At 44.8% G+C, this 22,529-nt stretch overlaps 1 protein-coding gene and 2 long non-coding RNA genes across 6 annotated transcripts in view; 1 reads left to right on the forward strand and 2 right to left on the reverse strand.

Annotated features, from left to right (window-relative positions):
• Window positions 1-2,436: 2,436 nt before the first annotated feature.
• Window positions 2,437-4,094, reverse strand: LOC308594777. Its single transcript, XR_014011595.1, has 2 exons — window positions 3,785-4,094; window positions 2,437-2,791 (listed from the first exon to the last, which is right to left on the reverse strand). It is a non-coding gene; the product is annotated as an uncharacterized lncRNA (long non-coding RNA).
• LOC308594770 overlaps window positions 3,691-22,529 on the forward strand; it is a 35,642-nt gene continuing 16,803 nt past the window's right edge. Inside the window, exons 1-4 of one of the 4 annotated variants that reach the window (XR_014011590.1) lie at window positions 3,691-3,770; window positions 10,980-11,134; window positions 13,142-13,219; window positions 13,354-13,421. This is a non-coding gene — a long non-coding RNA (uncharacterized lncRNA). Of the gene's footprint in view, window positions 3,771-4,790; window positions 5,294-10,979; window positions 11,135-13,141; window positions 13,220-13,353; window positions 17,926-22,529 lie in introns of those variants that run through there. The other 3 variants (XR_014011592.1, XR_014011593.1, XR_014011591.1) reach the window with 3 other exon arrangements.
• LOC308594722 (bifunctional heparan sulfate N-deacetylase/N-sulfotransferase 3-like) overlaps window positions 18,751-22,529 on the reverse strand; it is a 55,073-nt gene continuing 51,294 nt past the window's right edge. The window contains 2 exon segments of the mRNA XM_081208103.1: window positions 18,751-19,294; window positions 21,478-21,580. Coding sequence (XP_081064229.1) covers window positions 19,121-19,294; window positions 21,478-21,580 — 277 coding nt within the window. The 3' untranslated portion in view covers window positions 18,751-19,120.

Consider the following 22,529-nt stretch of genomic DNA (forward strand, 5'->3'; position numbering starts at 1 on the left):
GTCTTTGTTATAAGCTTAAAGTGAAAATTTCACTTTTAAGATATATATCTCAACGTGCACCTACATTTGTTTTAAGTGTCAAGTAGGCAAAAATCTCAAACATGCCTGTTGTTTGTCCTAGGAACATGTAGCTAACTGTGGCCATCATTTTTCTGTATGTCCATTTGAAATCTCATTAACCTTTTGTCCTTTCGTTTAATGCTTTTAGAATCATAGAGTTGGAATAGACCACAAGGGCCAACGAGTCCAACCCCCTGCCAAGGAGGAAACACCATCAGAGCATTCCTGACATATGGTTGTCAAGCCTCTGCTTAAAGACCTCCAAAAAAGGAGACTCCACCACACACCTTGGCAGCAAATTCCACTGTCGAACAGCTCTGTCAGGAAGTTCTTCCTAATGTTTAGGTGGAATCTTCTTTCTTGTAGTTTGGATCCATTGCTCCGTGTCCGCTTCTCTGGAGCAGCAGAAAACAACCTTTCTCCCTCCTCTATATGACATCCTTTTATATATTTGAACATGGCTATCATATCACCCCTTAACCTCTTCTCCTCCAGGCTAAACATGCCCTGCTCCCTTAGCCGTTCCTCATAAGGCATCGTTTCCAGGCCTTTGACCATTTTGGTTGCCCTCCTCTGGACACGTTCGTTTGTCAGTGTCCTTCTTGAATTGTGGTGCCCAGAACTGGACACAGTACTCCAGGTGAGGTCTGACCAGAGCAGAATACAGTGGCACTATTACTTCCCTTGATCTAGATGCTATACTCCTATTGATGCAGCCCAGAATTGCATTGGCTTTTTTAGCTGCCGCGTCACACTGTTGGCTCATGTCAAGTTTGTGGTCAACCAAGACTCCTAGATCCTTTTCACATGTACTGCTCTCAAGCTAGGTGTCCCCCATCTTGTATTTGTGCCTCTCATTTTTTTTGCCCAAGTGCAATACTTTACATTTCTCCCTGTTAAAATTCATCTTGTTTGTTTTGGCCCAGTTCTCTAATCTGTCAAGGTCGTTTTGAAGTGTGATCCTGTCCTCTGGGGTGTTAGCCACCCCTCCCAGTTTGGTGTCACCTGCAAATTTGATCAGGATGCCCTTGAGTCCATCATCCAAGTCGTTGATAAAGATGTTGAATAAGACCGGGCCCAAGACAGAACCCTGTGGCACCCCACTAGTCACTCTTCTCCAGGATGAAGAGGAACCATTGATGAGCTCTTCTAATCTTCCCCACCCAAATAAGGGAAGTCACCTATCAAACAAAAAAACTAAATCTTTCATGGGCTATTCTGTAATTTGTAAGGTTTTCACTTGGACACATGCAAAGATGCACGTGCTTGCTTCATCTTTTAGTGCTTTTCCAAGTCACAACAGTATTTGTAGAAGACTGAAGCTTTCAAAGTAATTTTAATTAAAACACAAGGTATGTGTACTGTGATTCTATCCCTTTAAAGGGACCCAAGTATGTACAAGGTTGCAATTAATTTAAGGAAATGCAAGAGTCGCTCTCAGGGCAAATCACAGATATCAAAGCCCACTTTTAATTTACGTAGCCCATAGTACATTGGTACCTCGGGTTAAGAACTTAATTCGTTCTGGAGTTCTGTTCTTAACCTGAAACACCACTTTAGCTAATGGGGCTTCCTGCTGCCGCTGCTGCACGATTTCTGTAAGCAAAGTTCTTAACCCAAGGTAATATTCCTGGGTTAGTGTAGTCTGTAACTGGAAGCGTATGTAACCCGAGGTACCACTGTATATTGTGCTAACATTTCCCCATTTCACTACCACCCCCCCCCCCCTTGTGGACACACCACCCCCTTGTGGACAAACTGAAATGTATCTAACCTGTATGTAAATTACGGGCAATCCATCATTTCAGCTCACAAGCCAGATTTGTCTTTCACTTTCAGCTGCCTGGAGGTCACCTGCTCCATCAAAAATACTCCATCCTTACTTGATGTTATGCCTAGAACTCTTTCAAAACACGAGTGTGATGTTATCTCTCCTTTCATTCAAATTAACACTCCAAACTCTGTTTCTACAAGGCAGCCAACATGGTGCCCTCCAAATATTACTCCAACATTCACCCCTGTCCATGCAGGCTAAGGCAGAGGGAAGATCTACTCCCCCTTTTCTCATCTGTTAAATTTTAAATGGTAAAATTATTTGGGGGAAAAGGTCAAATGACAAATTGTGCATGGCAGATTAGAGTACATGAGGTGAGGCCCCTGTCCCAAGGAAGGAGACAGATAAAAGGAGAAAACATTCAACTGTTTGTAGGCTCTGTTACACTATTGCACAGGAATGGTTTTTTTCAAATGACTTCAATGAAAAGTGCCTTTGAGATTCCTATTTTGTAAAGCACCACACACACTGATGCATTTGCAACACCTACTACTGTGATCAGCCAGGTTAAAACCAAGCAACTAAATTGGGAAAACAGTAAATAATTGCAAACCATTTTAATTTTATTGTATCAAAACCACAACATAAGGCAATATATACACATAAAAATACAAACTGAGGAGGCACTTTCCTCAATTTACTCCACAGCAGCTAAAGTGCCTTTACAAAGCAAACAAACCTTATACATTAATTTCAATTATTTAAACTGTATTCACTTGTAATATTTACAGCTTATAATAGCTTTGTTTCAGGCACTAAAGTTATTTATGTTTTCATTGCTGTAACACTGTTGAGAACAAAAATTTCATAACTACCCTGTTAACACACACTTTTAGCAGAAGCATGTGCCACTTCCACTGCCCATCTTCAAACTCAAGAGTAGCAAGCACATATATCCTGCAAAAAGAAAAAAAGGATGCTAAGTTTTACAGCCCATCAAGATTTTGTTATTGCAACTCATTTTTAAAGATGAAGGAAATTATTAAGTTAGATTGTTTATGTATAGAAGTAATTTAGTGCAATCAAGTTGTATTTAAATATTTTTCCGCAAATAGCACTGCGAAAGACTAAGCAGCTGGTCAAATGCCACACTCCCAAGGATACTAATTAAAGATGTCATGCATGCCTTCTTAGTTACCAGCTCTAATTTCAAAAGCACTTTCACAGAATGTGCTAGTTTTGAAGAGGGCTTTTGGAGTAACATTGGAAGATGACCTTGAGACTCGCTTGTAAGAGAATTCCAATTCAAAACCCAAAGCCAGTGCAGTTAGAAGAGGAAGGAGGCTCCCCAACAGAAGCTTAACTGCCGAAAACGGCAAGTTCAAGGAGGCTCAATACGACCGCTTTTTAGGCCACAAGGTCACCCCCAAGCAAGGCCCTTTAGTAAGGAGTGCGCAGCTGACTCTTACACGATATTATCATTGAAACTTTCAGCACTTTGCAATAATTACCAAAAAAACTTAAATCTCACAACTGTGGGTAGCTTCAAAGCAAGCCACATTTGTACACTGACAAGGGGCTGATGGGGCAACTCGTTTTATGAAGGCGACCTCCCCTCCCTCCCCATTCCAGGCGACGATCCCTCAGCGCGGCGCCTCTACCGAAGGAACGCTGTTACTTGCCCTAGTCAGAGTCTCGCCCCAATTAAATGGTGCGAGCTATGCCAAGGGGCAAGGTGACCGTTTGCTCTACCATGAATAGGAAGGGAGGCTGCCACGCTGGCAGGTCCCATGGAAGCATGGAGTTGGTCCCCGCCCCCACTCTTTACCCGGCAGCCCCAGCGAGCGCACGAGGCGCGCGTTACTTGGCATTTGAAAATGACGCCGGAGCGCAAGAAGGCGGCCCTCAGCGCCTCAGGATCCCCTTCCGAAGTAAAGTAAGTTGTCCTACCTGTAGGCGCGCTTGGCTCTTCCTGCTCGGCGTCGCTAGGACTCCCCCCGCCCTTCCGAAACAACAGCCTCCTTTCAAGCAGTGCGACAGTTACGGCGCATGCGCGCTAGATGCCCTTCGCTCTCCTGAAGCATCTTACGCTCCGAGACGAAGGGACGCTTCTCCTGCGAAAAGCACGCACGCTGGTTACAGGCGCGTACTCAGGAGAAAAAACTACTAGCCTTGCACGGGAAAAGATCCATCCCCTGTATTTCTCTTCCCTTTCCCCACCCTCGCCTAGGCCCAGGCCCAGGCCCACCCTTCCTCTTCTTCCAACCGTCGCTTCCAGAACGCCTTCGAAAAGGAAGAGGCGCGCGCCTCGCGAGCGCTTTTATAATGGGGAGGAGGCCACGCCCACTTCGCGTGCTGGAGGGCCGGGCCTGTTGAGCCGTTGGTGCGAGGCGCGCGTGCGCACCGTCTCCCGCTTTCGGTTGGGCGAGGTTTCAGTCTCTCTCAAGTGCGCTTCACGGAAGTCTGTACCTTGCAAGCAAGCGGGGCCTCCGCCTGCGACACAGGGTAAATTGGCACTCTAGTCGTACTTGCATTGAGCTCTCTGAAAGTAGTTCCGAATTGATGTGGAACAAATCGCGAAGTTACCTGTGACTTGATGCCTTTACAGAAGAGTTCTTACTGGTTTCCAAAGTAGTTCCCAGTAACGAATCGGAGACAGAGAACGTACAGTATTCGTTTTACTGTGCAGCGAATTAAGGAAAACACATCGAGCCCCGTGAACCCGTTTCTGGCGTCGGGCAGGGAAACCATGATCTCTTTGTGTGATGTAATATGTGAAATAGTCTGGTACTGGGGAAATTCGTGCCATCCAGTGGCGTAGCGTGGGGGGTGCAGGGGGGGGCCGGCCGCAACATCTGGAGGTTAGGGTTAGGGGGCGCAAATCCACGGGTTAGGGGGCGCAAATTACTTGCCTTGCCCCGGGTGCTGACAACCCACGCTACACCACTGGTGCCATCAATCACATCGTAGTCCAGAGAAACATTAAAAAACAGCAGCGATCCTTTAGGTCTACTGTATACATTTAAACAAATAAACAATGATTGGTGGATGTTCCTGTGCTTTTCATTCAATCTGCCGTACTCGGAAAACCATACGTAGTAGGAAATAAATTTGGCCACTGGATGGTGCTTTTGCTTCATAGCCTTGACCAAATTTTGAGGGGAAAGTTTTACATATTTAAATAATGCAGTTACTTTTATGTATTAACTGCCTGTAATTATGTATATATTCCATATATGGGATGCAGTAATCAATAATTACATTGTTTTTGCTAGTCGCAACTTGCACCAAACCTGCTGCCCCAGCCTCCAGCAAGGGCATTCCAGAATGGGCATCACTGCTTGAAGGAGAGAGTTGCTAGTTGGGCATCCCTGCTTGAAAGTGCCCAAAGCACCTTTATGCAGGAACATCCAACATCCTCCCTTGCCAGAGGGAAGGAAAATAGCAGTTTGGGTGCAAGTGCGTAGAGAGTCCCTGTTTGAAGTGGGCCTTCAGGTAGGGAAGTCCAACAGGCACATTCTGCTTGCCCGCCTTATTGTACTGAGGAGCAGCAGGAAAGGATTGCCAGTTGAGTCCTATGCAGGGGCGCCGACTTATAAAAAATATTGGGGGGGCCCCATACCGGGGTCCTGCCGCTGGTTCGCTCGGGTAGCCGGGTGAACGCAGTTCGAGGTGGCGGTGTTGGGGAGAGACCCTCGCTCAGGGTGCCACGAGACTTGGTGGCCGGCAGCCTATCTGGGGGGTTTTGGAGCGTATTTCGGAGGAGCGATTGGGGAGGAGGGGGCTTGTTGCCGGATTCTTCAGCTGGGCCGGAGATCCGCTGCTGGGGGGTCCCTGGGCCGAGTTGTGAGCACGGCCTGCTGAAGGGAGATCCAGCCGATTGCGCGACGGGGACGGCTGGGGCTCTCCGGCTAGGGCGCGCGGCTGGCTGGCTGGCTGGCGAGGGAGCAGGTGGGGAGGAGGCGGGGGTCCTCACTCTCTTAGGAAACGCACCCGCGCGCCCGATTGCCACGAAGTCCGAAGGGTGCGTGTGTGGAATTAAAAAGCAAAAACGAGATACGGGCAGGGCAGGCAAAGAGTTTTCCGCAAGAGGATGGAGGGCAGGTTGAAGAGAAAATCCTTTCGCTTTTCTGGGGCGCAGGGAAGTCTCAGAGCCGGAGGTTGGGGAAGGGACCCCCTTTGCTCTGCCCTCTTCTCCCATCTTAGATTCGCATGGGGGTCCCCGCCCGAGCTTGCCTGGCCACCGGGCCACACAAGGGCCGCGCTCTACGCGGCGCGCCTTGCTAGCCGCGCAGCTGTCCTCCGCGGCTGTGGAGCGGCCCTGCGCCGGTGCCCAGCCCCTCTGGGCGCCCGCTGCGCTGCCAATGACAAGCGGGCGACGTTCCCGATCCTTCATCCTCCCAGTCTTCCAGCCCTTTTTTGGGTTGGAAGCTCGTCTCGTTCGCCCTTCTCCTTTCTTCACCCTGCGCGCAATTTTCCTCCCTCGTCTCCCTCCCCATTTCTCCTTCCTTCCTTCCTGACTGGCTTGGGCTCGGGCTTTGGCTCGGGCTCGGGCAGCCACAGCGTCGACGGTGTTGGCAATCGGCGGCGCGGGGGGATGGCCCTCCCGGGGGAGCCGGCGCTGCTCAATGGGGTTGCCAAGGAGACAGGCCGGCCGCCCCCCTCCCCCGGCCCGGCGCCCCCCGCCACACCAGTGCCCGTTATCGAGCTGGTGCGCGCCGGGCGCTCTATAAAAGCCGCGGACGCGCCAAGCGTTGACAGGCAGAGCCAGCGCGGCGGCGCTCTGCTGGAGGGGCGCCCGAGAATTTTTGAGGGGGCTCGGGCCCCCTCAGGCCCCATGGAGTCGGCGCCTATGTACCTGAGTTTACAGGAGAAAAGGACATTGTATGTGGACCACTCCGTGGGACGGTTGGTCCCTTCCCCTCCAGACCTTGAGCTCCCCTGCGATTTCAGTCGATTGCTGGGAAACCGGGATTGTAGGGGAGAGGGGATGCTTGGGTTGAAAGGTAGTGGTCAAAACTGTATGGTGGCGAGTCCTGATGGGGTTCAGCCCTCGAGAGGGACTGTCTGCAAAACCAGCCTAACCCACACTGAAGGCATGGTTGAAGGGGAGAACCACTACACTGGAGTCTACAAAGCTCCTTTCCCCCCCAAGGTCTGCAGAAGGAGAGGCTGCAAAAACCAACATGAGCAGATGCCAGACTAGGCGCTCCTGCGTAGCTCATTCAGGAATTCATCACTTGCTGTCTGCCAGGCTGTTTTTAAAATATTCGTTTGTTAAATTGTTCCATTTGCCCTCCTGGGCTCCTTTGAGAAGAAGGGCGGGATCAAAATCAAGGAAATAAAGGAATAACAAGACCTTACTATAACAGCTGCTCAGCCTTCTCTGTGGGGAGGTTACTTTAAGTAATAGGTTTGACCACTGAATGTGTGAGCTTGTGTCTAATGGCTAGAACAAACACTTGCTGGATGTTTAATGGTTATTGTTATTGCATTTGTCTAAAAACCAATAACAAAATATTATTTTTTGGTTTTTATTTTTAAAAAGATGGCTGCCAGCAACAGTTGGTCCAAATTTACCTTTCCCCCCATCCCTTTCCAGAGGAAAAGCTTCTATCTGTTCCAGATTCTTCTGAGTCTGCTGAGTCTGCTGAAGTTTCCTGAAGGGTGCTCGTCTTGCCCCAAGGCCTCTGCTACGTCAGATACCAGCAAATTGAGGTGGGATGATTTTTTTTCCAGTTTCACAAAATCCAGGGCTAAGTGAGGAGGGAAAGGAAAACACAGAGAACAGCCACAGAGAGACGCTTTTACTGCTTCCTTTTTTGTTTTTCTTTTTTAAATATATTTTTAGAATTATTAGCATTATTTGCTGATTTACACACATCTTGGTTGCCAAGATGGCTTCTAAACAGTTTACAAGTGTTAAGCCATGATATATCTATCTAGATACAGTCATACTTCAGGTTGAAGTCCCTTCAGGCTAAGCCTTTTCAGGTTGCGATCTGCGGCGACCCAGAAGTAACAGAGCGCATTACTTCCGGGTTTCGCCACTTGCGCATGCGCAGATGCTCAAAATGCTGTCACGCACATGTGTGGAAGCAGTAAATCGCGACCCACGCATGCGCAGATGCGCGGACGTGGGTTGCGTTCGCTTCAGGATGCAAACGGGGCTCCAGAACGGATGCCGTTTGCATCCAGAGGTACCACTGTATAGATATGCACATACACTCATAATGAAGATGCACAATAAAATAATTCCATCAAGGCACTAAAGAAATATGCAGTTTTATAACTGAAAAACTTTTCCTTTTATTTATAACTACTTGGTTACATTGCTGTAACCCATCCTGGGACCTAGTTGTGAAAAGGTGGATAAGGAAACTTCCTGCAATGAAGACTGTTATGTACTGAGTTGAATAGGATCCAAACTGCAGCAGTCTGATTGGTCCTAGAACAATAGGATCCAAAATGCAGCAGTCTGATTGGTCCTAGATCAATAGGATTCAGAATGCAGCAGTCTGATTGGTCCAAGAACAATGCAGCAGTATGATTGGTTGGCAGGAACCATCCAATCCTGCTCCAGATAGAAGTGAATCCACAACCTGATTGGCTTACAGTAGAATTCCGGAATTAGCCAATCATGTGCAGCCCATTGTGTAAATAATGTATATAAAGCAGATACTGTGAGGGGACTTTCATTCATTCCTCCTCACCACTATGAGCTGAATAAAGAGCATGGAATCACTTTGCGACTCTGAGTACATTTCAAAGACCATGCATACAAAGGATAGATACCAACTCTAAGGGGGCCAGGTTCCTTTGGGGCCCCCAATACAATTTTTGGGGGGAGTGAAATATACCAACTCAGTACATAACAGGGAGCCAGGTCCCCTCAATGTTGAGAATGATCCGTACTGTTGCGGCATTTGGCCTCCCCCCCCCCCCCGGCTCCTCGCACCATCCTGTGCACATGATGTACATGTCATTGCCCCCCCCCCAGTCTTCTGCTCAAGAGACCTTGGGCCAGCCACCCACTCTCAGCCTAACCGACTGTACTTCACAGGGCCGTTGTCATGATTAATTGAGGAGGGGGACCACCACAAACGCCCCCTTGAGCTCCGAGAAAAAAAGGTGGAGTATAAATCCAATGCAAAAAAGAAGAAAGTAGAGTCAGAAAAGGAGGCGGCAGAGCCAGAACTGGGCACGGCAGGGGCACCCAAACATCATTCCTACTCACCGGTTGCAATGGCATTTACTGTTCCTTGGTGCTTTGACTCCTGAGCGATGATTTCTAGGGGTAGAAATGCCCGCCGTGTGCTTGGTCAGAAAGGGCTGCCACTCCCCGAATGACAAACAAATGTTGAACAAATGTTGAAGCAGGGAGAGATGCCAGCAACAGGTTTTGCCAGGGGCTACAGGGTGAACACAGGGGCACGGGTGGCGCTGTGGGTTAAACCACAGAGCCTAGGGCTTGCTGATCAGGAGGTCAGCGGTTCGAATCCCCACAACAGGGTGAGCTCCCGTTGCTCGGTCCCTGCTCCTGCCAACCTAGCAGTTCAAAAACACGTCAAAGTGCGCTGGGCGCCCGCTGCGCTGCCAATGACAAGCGGGCGACGTCGCGGGCGGGGAAGGCGTCGCTTTCTTTCCCGATCCTTCATCCTCCCAGTCTTGCAGCCCTTTTTTGGGTTGGAAGCTCGTCTCGTTCGCCCTTCTCCTTTCTTCACCCTGCGCGCAATTTTCCTCCCTCGTCTCCCTCCCCATTTCTCTCTCCTTCCTTCCTTCCTTCCTGACTGGCTCAGGCTCGGGCTTTGGCTCGGGCTCGGGAAACCACAGCGTCGGCGGTGTTGGCGATCGGTGGCGCGGGGGGATGGCCCTCCCGGGGGAGCCGGCGCTGCTCAATGGGGTTGCCAAGGAGACAGGCCGGCCGCCCCCCTCCCCCGGCCCGGCGCCCCCCGCCGCGCCGGTGCCCGTTATCGAGCTGGTGCGCGCCGGGCGCTGTATAAAAGCCGCGGACGCGCCAAGCGTCGACAGGCAGAGCCAGCACGGCGGCGGCGCTCTGCTGGAGGGCCGCCCGAGATTATTGGGGGGGGCAGAGCCCCCCCAAACGAATTTTTGAGGGGGCTCGGGCCCCCTCAGGCCCCATGGAGTCGGCGCCTATGGTCCTATGAGGTTAAGACTCTCCAGGTGCCTTTTGGCTGTGCAACTGCCAAACATCTTCCAACTTTCCTCGCATTTGAGGAGATGTTGAGGATCTCTGTCTACCTCTGCAGCTTCAGATTTGGAAGGTTTAGCACCTGACTGTGCTCTTCAGAGGGAGGTACTATAGTCATTAGCTGGGAGTTGGGCTAGATGATGCTTCAGTTCTTCCAACTCTATAGTTATGATTCTATGATTCATCAAGCTGAGCAGAATTATTGAAAATAGTGATGCCTTTTATTACTACAAAAATGTTCTATCTTTGCAAATCAGTTGTTGAGACTGATGGTGTCATTAGTATACAAATCAACCCAAATTTATATGTCTTCCCCCCAAAAATTTTGAGCAGTGTGCGTATTCCCCAAAGGCAAAGAGAGACTTAAAGCACATATATGCTTTCTAGAATGTTGGGTTGTGACCCAAGTGCTTTAATAACAGGACTGATCATTATTGTTTGTAGAGGCTTTCTGAAAAGTTGATGAGCAGTAGGGATGGTTTCAGTTTCTGCTTTCATTCCAATTGATACTGGAAGCATTTCACTGTAACCAGAATTTTAAAGCTTTGTTCCGTACTTGTAGTCACATTAAGTGCTGCTGCAGACAAGCTATAATCTCTGGAGTTACACATATAATGTAGATGGTTTTAGCTATTGTTGTTTGTCTCTACTTAAAGCCAAACAGTTTATTCAAGTTTTTATTTTTTGCTTTTAGAATAAATTGAAGTGAATCCATTAGGATTTCTTAGCCCACTTGGATGTTCCAAGGGATACTCCATAGGCTCTGGTATTAATAGTGTTGAAGATTTAGACACAAATTGACTATTGTGACACAAATTTAGAACAAGGAGTATATTGTCATGTATATCTCAAGTTGTTCCTGTTCTTCACTTCATATGTAATAAGCTGCCAGTCAGCTGTAACTGAGGGTTAAGTGCAACTTTTTTTCTGCAGTGTGAGAGGATGCTTAACAGGACATTGTGCTGCCTGACACAGAGCCATTGCTGCTTCCCTGTGAGCCTCACTTCTGCACAGATCACTTCTTCCTTTCATTTTTGTCACTGCTAAAATGTGGATGTGCCAAGGCTCTCCAGCGACTTCTGCTGACAGTATGCTGCTCTCTCTTTTCTTCCCAACCCTACACTGCATATAACACCAATGTCTCAAAACAAATGTAACTGAAGAACCTGAAGAAAGAGACAATGCATGTGCTTCTCTTCTCCCCTTTATTTATTTATAATATTTTATTAAGGATTTTCTTGTTTTACAGAAGTAAGTGTAATGCCTTGTATTCCCCCCCCCCCATGTAACATTTTTACAAATCCGTTTCATTTGTTGAGGCATTATGGGGAGAAGAAAAAGAAAGAAAAAAGAAGGGGGGGGGTGGAGAGAGGGAAGATGGATGGGGGTGGGGTCGGGTGGCAGTGTTTGGCACCAAACTCTACATACATTAAACATAATAGAAACAATGCATGTGCTTTTGAAAGCGAGGGGAAATTATTGGGTTTTTTTAAAGAAGAAAAGGAGTGTGTAGCAGCCCCCAATATTTAAAGAGCCCCCACCCCATTACATCATTAGAACCAGAACATAAACCTATGAAACTAGAAAAGAGCAAAAAATATCAATGTTTGGTCCAGATCCTAGGTATTGCACCCTCACTAAATGAGACTTATGGCCTCAAATTCTCTTTATCTTATATGCTGCTTTATTACAACAAGGACGACTAGACTACTGATCCTAAACTGTATAGTTAGTTGCCCAACCACCCGCTCCAGAACCCACTGCTCTCAACTGACTCTCAACTGCCTCACATTCAAACTCCCTTTCAAACCATCATCCAATCATCACTCACCACCAGGATTCCAAAATCTCTCTTCCCCCTCTTTAATATTCCCATAATAATTCTGATACAATTACCTTAATAACTCTATTACATTCAATATTTTATACATGCTGCTCCCTATAACCGTACTGTTAGAAGCACTTAGAATCATAGAATCATAGAGTTGGAATAGACCTCAAGGGCCATCGAGTCCAACCCCCTGCCAAGCAGGAAACACCATGTTAATCGGGGAACGTACTGTGACCGTGATGACATCATTGTGCCACACAGGCAATCAGTTTGGGTTCTGTGACATCACTGAGAGCAAACCAAGAGGAGAAGAGGGAGAGGGGACGTTGTGTTGCAATGCTGTTTTCGTGGTCTCACCCACATATCCATACACAAGAGAAGAGCCTGCTGGATGAGGCCAATGACCCAGGCAGTCCAGCATCCTGTTCTCACAGTTGCCAACCAGATCCCTGTGGGAAACCTGCAATCAGGATTTGAGCACAAGAGAAACTCGCACCTCCAGCAACTGGTCTTCAGGAGTGTTGCTGCCTCTACTGTGGAGCTTCCCATTCCTGGCTTTCTAGAAAATGGGGGTGAGCAAACTGCAGGTTCTCCATCCCTGTTCTAAAAAGCAGATGTCTTCCCCCCAAATGATCCTGGGAATTGTAGTTTCTTAGGGGTTCTGGGGATTGTAGGTCTGTGAGAGGGAAGCCACAATGGCACAAATCATTTCAGGGGAAGTCATGTGCTTTAAAGGTGCATTGGATGCTCTTTAAAACATAGCATCATAGAATTGTAGAGTTGGAAGGGATCGCGAGGGTCATCTAGTCCAACCCCCTGCAATGAAGGAATCTCAACTAGATGATCCATGGCTGATGGCCATCCAAGTGCTGCTTAAAAACCTCCAAGGAAGGTGAGTCACTGCTTCAGGCCCTAAGGGCCTCTGAAGCAGGAGAAAGCAAGCTTGCTCCATCCTCCATGTCACAGCCCTTTAGACTTTAGTTATTGAAAGGGCTGTATGGTGTGGATCTCATATCAGTGTTATGAGAGTGTAAGCAACACATTTCTCTCTCTCCTTTCTCCACCCCATGCAGAATTGCAATGGTAACCAGAAGGCTGGAGTTTGGAGCCCAGCCAGGACTGGCTGTGGACAGGATCCTTGCATTGCCGGGGGTTAGGCTAGATAACCCTTGGATTCCCTTCCAACCCAGCCATTCTATGACTATAACAAGCAGCTAAAGGAACAAAAAGATGCTTCTGAAACATAGGAACACTCTCCCCACAGGTGGCTTCCAGCAAGAGCTTGCATCTTCCTTGGGAGAGAGACAGGCCAGAACAAAAGGGGGAAAGGCTTAGAGTTCAGGTAGGTGGAAATGCCAATTGAGTGCCCTATACTATAGGAATGCTTCCTTCCCGTGTCCCCCACCCTCATGCACCAGACTGGTGCTATCTTGGCTGGAAGCCAGCCACCTGCTGATTCCTCCATTTTCTTTGCAGGGAGGGAGCTTTCTCCCAACATATACTTTGTTCTGGCCAAATCCATGGAGAGACGTGACGACCTTCAGGTACTGGGGCAGAGGGAAGGAAGGGGTCCTTGTGAAACACGTTTGGGGAATCTGTGGCTTCCAGCAAGTGCTTTTCAGAAGCATTGCTCCCTCTAACACGGGAGGCTGAGCATAGCCATCACGGCTAGTTGCCTTTGATAGGCCTCTCCTCCATGCAATTGTCTAGCCCTCTTTAAAGCCATCCCATCCAATATGCTCTTGTGGTGTATCGGTTTCTCCTATGCTTCCTTGCTCCTGCATGGAGATGACTATCGTGAGATCCTTTGGTTAACCTCTATCTGGGCTGGAAAATATTAAAGAATCAGAGGACTGGTGAGCTTCCCTTGAAGCACAACTGATCAAAGGCAGGCAGATCTGTTAGCATCTTGATAAAGATGTTCAGACGACAAAGGATGCTATCATACCCTGCAAGCGTCTCAGAAAAAGCTCCCAAGCTGATGGAGAAGAGAGCAGTTAAGTGGTCAGTGGGGCTCCAGGTTGCAGTTTCTGGATCCCACCACAGCTTCCAAGTTGCCAAAGAAAGCAATGTTACAACAGTTTTTTCCTCGCACTTCCTCACCATGATCCCACGTGGGGCCTTCTCAGACATATGCTGTGTCTGAACCAGCAGATCCCACCAAACCAAGTAATCGAGGATCCAGTCAGAAAAGGACTGTGTGTGGTCATACCAGAAATAATCCAAATAAACAGGTACTGGAAGTCACCCCAGAACTGGCCCTACTGAACACCTTCTGAGATAACAATGCCCACTCACACTAGAAAGAGCTCATAACCAACTGACAGCATTCAGTTCAATATGACTAACTTAACCCGACAACCCCCCTCACCCACTCACAAACAAATCCCACTGCAGCCAGCCAAAGACGATCAACCACTCCCTAGGCCACCCCAACCTCTCTCACCACCAAGGAAACATAACAAACGAATAGAAAGAGAATTTCTGCAAGTGATGCTGACAGAAAACCCCAAGCATACACTAAATAAAAGAACTTAAGCTTTGCCACCCAAGTACCTCTCTCTCTCTCTCTCCCCCCCCCCCCCCGAGGGAGGTCCCAAGATTGGAATGTTGGCCCAAAAGAGTAGCAGCGACATTGGCAAATGCTATTTAAGGTTAAATAGTAGTACGTTGTTACAGTTTTAACGACTTACTACTCCTTAAGCTGTACAGTGGTACCTCGGGTTAAGAACTTAATTCATTTTGGAGGTCCGTTCTTAACCTGAAACTGTTCTTAACCTGAGGTACCACTTTAGCTAATGGGGCTTCCCGCTACCACCGCACCGCCAGAGCATGATTTCTGTTCTCATCCTAAAGCAAAGTTCTTAACTAAAAGGAACTATTTCTGGGTTAGTGGAGTCTGTAACTTGAAGCATCTGTAACCCGAGGTACCACTGTATTTGCCATGACAGAATAATGCCTCATACTAAGGAACAGCCTTCCTCAGAGTGGAAAATTTAGGGTGGGGGTGCCACTGGAGAGTTCCCATTATTTGACTTAAGGATTTTGTTCCATTGCACTGAAATAATATAAAAACCTGAACTGCCACACAGCTTGTGGGTGAGAATCCCAAACACCAATACTTCAACAAAGATCCGTGGAAATCAGGAATTTGTATGGGAATTGCATGAATGTCTTTACTTATGACTTAATACAATTTGAGCAGGGCTTTTTTGATGCCAAGGAGAGACATAAATAATAATATAAAGAAGGAAGTTAAGAGCAGAGGCTATTAAGATAGACAAAATGTACACAGGCTACATGATTTTGCATGAAAGACCCAGGCTTAGTAGTAGATCTTCTGTGATATGGACTGCTTCTTTCTGCATGTAAATATCAGTAATAGATGGTGCAAATAATTGTTGGACTGGATACATCCATGTGTCTTTGCTCATTTAACCATCCAGAGGTGGCAGTTCTTCATAGGTACACATAGTTTTATAGGGTTGGAAACTAGTTTTGAGCAGTTTGCCTGTCGAAACATTCATCTGTATTACCTGGCCTACCCTGATCAATAATGGATGGGGTCTTTCCCAGTATTGTGACCTCAGGCCAAAAGCAGATGTTTTTGGAATATAAGCTAAACCAACAGCCAATGAAATGGAATGGGGGCAAGCTATAACTTGCAGCGTTATCACGTTTGATTTTACTGGGGTGGTGTTTTCAGCAGCGTCACACAAGTTAAAGTGGTACCTTGGTTCTCAAATGGCTTAGTTGTCAAACAGACGGCTCCCGAATGCCGCAAACCCAGAAGTAAGGTTCCGGTTTGCCAACGTTTTTGGAAGTTGAACGTCCGACACAGTTTCCGCTAGAGTGCAGGAAGCTTCTGCAACCAATCGGAAGCCACACCTTGGTTTTTGAACAGTTTCGGGAGTCGAACGGACTCCCGGAATGGATTAAGTTTGAGAACCAAGGTACCACTGTATTTCTTCTAAGTGGAAATGGAGCCTTCTACATGCATTCTGCTACTGAGCTATGGCGCTTTCCTGTGCTGTGCTGTCAAAAACTAAATTGTTTGGAAAACACCAAGCTGTTCTCCCTTTCACTTTTGATAGTGTTAAAATGCTGGGCTTTCTTCAGTATGGTATATCACTGTTCTAAGTAACTTTTATTGACTTCTGTATTGCTTCCCTTTACTGTAATACTATGGATGTGTAACTGTAGCACACTTGAAAAATTCTGCCATCAAAGATAGTAAAATGACAAGGCAGTAAAACAAAGAGCACCTCAGAATAATGTTATTAACATAGAAAGAGCAGGCAACTTAAAAAAAAAAATCTCTCCGAGGCAGCTGTTTCTATAGTACGTTGTAACTTGATGTCAAACAGTAAAAGAAACTGCATTAGAATAAAGTCACTACAATGTGGAGAGGCTGTTTTTTATCAGAGTTTATTGTTGCACAGCAGAAATCATGCCACTATCAGAATAATGTCTACTTTTTATTTTCTTTTAAAAAATTTGAGAAAAACATTTCCAGCAATTTTCATTCAATGTGAATGAGAAGAATATTACATCTATAAACACTGAAATACCTATTTTATTCTTCCTGAGGAAGCTTCACATTTTCCAGCAATAATAAGGATAATCTGTACAATATATTTTGAAGATTAGTTCCACTCCTCATTTTCTCATGTGTAGTACTGGGCAAATACTGCAGCAGAACCATGTGTAACTGCATGGGTTGCTTGGTTTACTTCATTGTTTGTTTCCCTTTTCGTGTGTGTACCTTTAATAATGATGTCCTGTAAATAATCACACTGTTGTTGTTTTTACTGACACAGCTGTTTCAGATAGCCAACTTTCAAAGTCACTTCCATGAGTTTTCACAAGAACTATGTTAAAGTAAATATGTAAAGATTTTATGCTGGAATTTATTCTGGCATTTGTTTGTGCAGTCATTTAAACTAGTGGGAGGTATAAAATGCCTACCTGAATTTTTGGATTTTTCACAGTGCAGTCCTATACAAGTGTACTCAAAAGTAGCTCTATTGAGACTTACAGGTAAGTGGGTATAGGATTGCAGCCTAAAACCAGTACTTTGCTTCAGAAGATTGGTTGTGGTTAGCAAACTATCTTTCAAGGACACTTGCCTGCCACTAAAGATCTTTCTTTGAGTAATGCCAAGCTTCTATTTATCAAGCAAAAGTTTGAAAACCAGTAGATTGGAGGAACCTATTATAGCTTTGTATGACAGGATAAGGAAGAAAGAAAGCACTCTTTTGCAGAGAATCGTTCACAAATGGAAAGGATACTGCATACATGTGGTTGTTCAAGTACAATTGTATATTTGGTCATAAAATGGTAATGACAGTGATAAAGTTTGAGCTCTTGTTATTTCTATATTGAATAAAGGGGCCATTTGCACTCAGTTTATTGCTTTACTTAACAAAAAGGTAAGGAGTGGGACTAATGGCTTAAAATATTTCCTTATTAATGTAGTGCTTCCTAAATTGGGGGCTCCAAGCACATTTAAGCATGTGAGCAGCTTTCCATTAAAATAATTGGGACTGAACAGTGCTTAACCTTGGCTGGGTGATGCTACATCCAGTAAACGGTAATGAAAATAATGGTGCATAATTACTGTCTTATATCTAATATTTTGATATATTTGGTTAGAGATCTAGCCATTTAGTTTTAAAGCACCCTGAGCCAAATATCAATAGAGTAAACTTGGTTCATAATATTGTCTAGCTTTGCTACACATTTAGTCATTATAGTGTTGTAAAATATTAATTATCAGAGCTACACGCTTTCAGAAATTTCATCATCGTTTTTTAAAGTTAACTGTGTTCATAATTTTTTTAGGCCAGCAGCATAATGTTCATTCCTTAAAAAATAATTTTGATTAATTTGTTGTATTAACTTAACTGCAGATATTCCCTCCAAATGTCTTTCCATAGCTTGTGAATATGTTCATTTTGAAAATACTAAAGAAATGCATAATATAGTACCTAAGAATCCAAAGCATGTAGAACACGTAATGATGTAAATAAAGCAAATCAGATATGAGTATGCTACTTGCCACTTTCTCCGTCTGATGTAGGACTAGTGAATTAGTGGAATCTTTTCCAATTTTAGGCAGGAGGAGGGGAAGTTGGGATGGCAAATCAGCTTAGCTAGTGGCAAAAGGCTGACTAAAAAAGGGATATGAATTTTTTTAAAAAACACAGTTATTTTCTCTGACATGATTTTTTACTCCTGTGAACCTGAAAAATTATTTTACAAGTTTGGATTTAATTATTTTGGAATTCTTTGCTTCAACAATGTAAGGGTTTTTGTTTGTGGTATTCAAGCGAAACAATCAAAGCCTTGTAAATTATGCTTAAGTATTTTTCCTGCAGTGGCCAAAGACCCTGATGCAGTAAAAGGTGACTAGAATGTGTAAGACTGCGATTTGGGAGAATCTTCTGTACTTCGGGAAAATCTTAAATATCCCTGGTTGGACATGCACTTCTGATGCTGATCTACAAGCAGAGCATCTGCAGCACTTCTTCCATCAGTCATCTGTTCAGGAAGGGACAGGTTCCACAATGCTACAGCAACTCCCAGTTCAGTGAATTGAGGTGAAAGGTTTCAGCCAGGCAACTCAAATACATAATATCATTTCTTTGAATACTATGATGCATTCCCCACCTATGTTGTATTTCTAAACAACATAAACTGACTTTTAAAAAAACCTAGTTCAGTGCTTTGAATCAGATTGCAAAGGGGGAATACACCTGGCATTTTGTGCTACGTATTTTCTCATTTTAAAAAAGACACAGCATTGTAATCAAACAATAAGAAACCTCAGCAGGCAGACAGTGGGTTACAAAACTGACATGAGACACCATATTCGTAAACTGATATGAATATAATATATAAAATTGTAAATATTTATTTTGATTTTGGACAGTTGTATATTGTTGTTTTTAAACCTAGGCCAGTTGCTTTTTATTTCCACCCTTTGCACAGCAAGTTATAGGCACAACCCACTAGAAGTTCTCTTGTGCCAGCCCCAATGAAATAAGTGGGAGCTGGCCCATATGACCTTCCCTATGAAACCTCCATGAAACCAGAAATAGTAATGAAATGCCATGCACTTCCAGAGACACAAGTGCACACACTTTCACAGTCCACTTGCCAGCATACGGCACAAGCCTCACATTTTTGTTCTCTTGAAGAGACAGATTTCCCAACAGCTTTCTTGCAGCTACTAGAGACTTTAGGTCTGATTATACTTGAAGTGAAGAAGAGCTCTCTCTAGAAGCATTTTTCCCAATGCTATCTCACTTTTTGTAGCTCCTGTCTCAGCCATGATGGAAGGGGTTGTCCCAATTTGTGTAGAAGCTTTGAGAGTTCCACATTGTGATCTCTGTAGTAGCTTGACAGAAAAACCCTGCACTGAGGGATACAAAAACCAACATTTTATTTGGGGAAATACTACAGTGTCTATAGTATTTTGTCTTCCAATTTACTTTATCTTGATCTGAACTCAATCCATTTTTATTTTTTTTTGTAAATCACATTTGGAACTAAGTATCAGCAATTGAATTACTTAAGGCACAGACAATTTAACCCATCTAATGACACTACACAGAAAAATGTTTCCTGCACACACAGCTTCCATTTCCAGCAGTTGGAGCTGCACTTGCAGAACCGTTTTCAAAAGCTTAAGGCAGTATTAGAGTCTCTGAGAAGGAGTCCTAAGGGCTACAGGATTTGTTACCAAAGAGATTCAATGCTCCCATGCCTTCTCTGTGAGACTACAATAGTGCTCTAATCCTAGCGAGTCCTCCTCTTTCCACAACAACCTCTCAGGATGGGACAAACTGCTGGTCCTGGAGCTAGACAGGTGGTAGGTAACCTGTGGTCCTTCAGATGCCACTGGACTACGATTCTCAAGCCCCTGCCTATTGCCATGTTGGCTGTGGCTGTGGGAGTTGGAGTCCAAAGGTTGGGGGAACCCCCAGAACAGATTTATGGAGCTTGGGGGAGAAGAGAGGGAGAGGAAGTTCTATTGTGCTGCCAGAAGTACAAATGAAACTACTTCGTTGGATACTGCCCCAACAATATTTGGAGGGACACATATCCATTTTAGAGGATAACATATTTGTACTATGAGTGCAATCTTAATCCTGCATCACCTTTCCCCTACTTTTCCTGATTGTGACTGTAAGATGGTTCAAGACTAACTCTCATTTAATGAGCTTGAGTATGCACCTGATAGAGGAAAAAGAATTTTAATGTGTGATAGTATACTTCACTTATCCTGGATCATTTTAGTAGTCCTAAAGCAGGAGTAGCTGAGTAATGCTGTCCAGATGTCATTGACTACAGTAACAGCCCCAGTTGTTATGGCCAAAGGTAAAGGATGATGGGAACTGTAATTCACCAACATATGGGGTGTGGAGGGGTACTATATTGGCTTCCTGTCCTAAGCAATCACAAATCTTTTGTCCACATCACTAGGTTAAATAGTAGCAATGGATCTAGCTTGATTGGCTAGACCGTAATCTAGTTTTAGAGTATTGGAACAATTTCAATGTCTTTCCTGAATTTGTAGAGCCATTCTACTTAGTCAATAAAATATCCATGTGATATTGTGTAAGCTATTCTCTACATGGTAGTGAGCTTTATTGTAAAACCATGTTTGTGAATAAAAACTAAAAGTCTCCCACTCCTCTCTGATCACACTTTAATCATTTATGAATAAATGTGAACATTTATCCAATTATTTGTAAATATACCACATAAAAGATCTTTCAATGCGTCAATTTCTTAAGGGCTGCAGCATACCATATTGATAGGGCTCTGATCTGGGGTGAAGAGTGCTTTAGGGGAAATGGCTGCCCTATCAAGGAGAAATCAGACAGAATTGCCACTGACATTGGTTGTAACTTTAAGAACTGTAATTTTAAGAACTTCTGACTGAGCTTGTTTACCCCTCTTCCCTCTCATTCCTTTCCCCCCTGATGTGCCACGTCTTTTTAGATTGCGAGCCTGAGGATAGGGACCGTCTTAGAACCAATTTCTGTAAGCTGCTTTCAGAGTCTTTTTGGCTAAAGGGGAAAGTATAAATGCTGTAACTAAATAAACATTCTTCATTTTTTCCAACAACCTGCAAGACTGAGATCTGAAATATGAGGTAGTTTTACAGAATCATTTAGGATGATTTATGTGGAGTTGTTACCCCTAATGTTGTATCTATGATGTTAAGCCAAACATTTAATGAGCAAATTTTCCCCTGTGCCTTGTGTCTGTGCTTGTGACCCTGAGGTCCTTATCCTCTGCCCCTCCCTGGTGCTTGAATCCTAAAGTCAAACCAAGGCTCCACCTCATGCATATAAGTGTTCATATCTTCATTTGAGAAACAGGACTTGTGCACCTGAGATAAAGGAGATTCCTAACAAATTTAGGAATAAATTAACTAAATTTAGGATAAATTTAATTAAAATTCTGGTCCTTTTCAAGTAACACAAAAATCTGAATAATCAAGACATTGCATATGACAATAACTTTTGTGTGCTTTTGCTGAGAGGCTTAGGATCTTATCCACAGCACAACTGATAAAGGGTTTACCTCAGAATCCATTGGAGGGTACTTTCTGCCTTTGCTCTTTCCAAGACATTTTGTTTTTCCTTCTTCTAAGAGTTGACACCAGAAGCCCTTGTGTGAGTCAAACCTGAAACATATAATGCCTTTAGATACAATGAATAACATCATTCTGTGTGTGGAAAAAAAAAGGTGAAATACAAGCCATATTGCATTGTTGCCTTATCTCCATAAACAGAGCTAGTTCATATGATGACCTCTAAATGAAGCATCATTAATGGACTCATCCACTGCCACCACATGCTGATGAAGCACTTCCTTGCTGCTCCCTCAAAGAAAGGTGACACCACTGAGCACTCATCATCTTTTACATGGAAGAAGGAACAATAATGGTAACATGCCCATTAGTTTCTTGGACTTCGATCAAATTTCATGAGGTGCAGTCTTTCAAATATGCTGCTGTGTGATTCCCTGCAAATGCATTATGCGATTTCTTTTTGTGTGTGAAAACAGTTTACCTGTCAAAAGATGCATTATAGGAATAGTCAAACAGAACTACTGTATTTGCGGCTTGGGTAACCAACTGCATGAATTCCATAGCTATAGTTGAGGTTAATGTGCACCAGTTCTCAGAAACATGAATATCATTTGTTCTGTTTCATTGCTTCTACCTATCCTTCTTTAGAATACTGAGCCCCATTAACATCTCTAGTGTGGGAGTCATTACAATGTTCTTCCTTCACAGACCATGAGAGTAACATGAGAAATTCCAGGCTCAATGTGAGGAGCCCATGTGATGGCTCCCCCTGTGCCATCCATGCCCGTTATCTGGGAGGGACAATGTTTGCATGAATATAAGAGTCTTGCTAGATTAGATCAAAACCTTATCTAATGCAATGTTCTGTTCTCACAGTGGCCAGCCAAATGCTTATGGGAAGCCATCAAGCAGGACATGAATGCAATAGTGCTCATGCTTGGGTACCCAGAACTGGTTTTCAGAGACATACTGCATATGATACCCGAAGTAACATAAGGCCATTATGACTAGTAGTTAATTAATAGCACCTGCCATGAATTTG

Source organism: Podarcis bocagei (genome assembly GCF_964188305.1).
Source record: "Podarcis bocagei genome assembly, chromosome: 9".
Classification (NCBI taxonomy): Eukaryota; Metazoa; Chordata; class Lepidosauria; order Squamata; family Lacertidae; genus Podarcis; species Podarcis bocagei.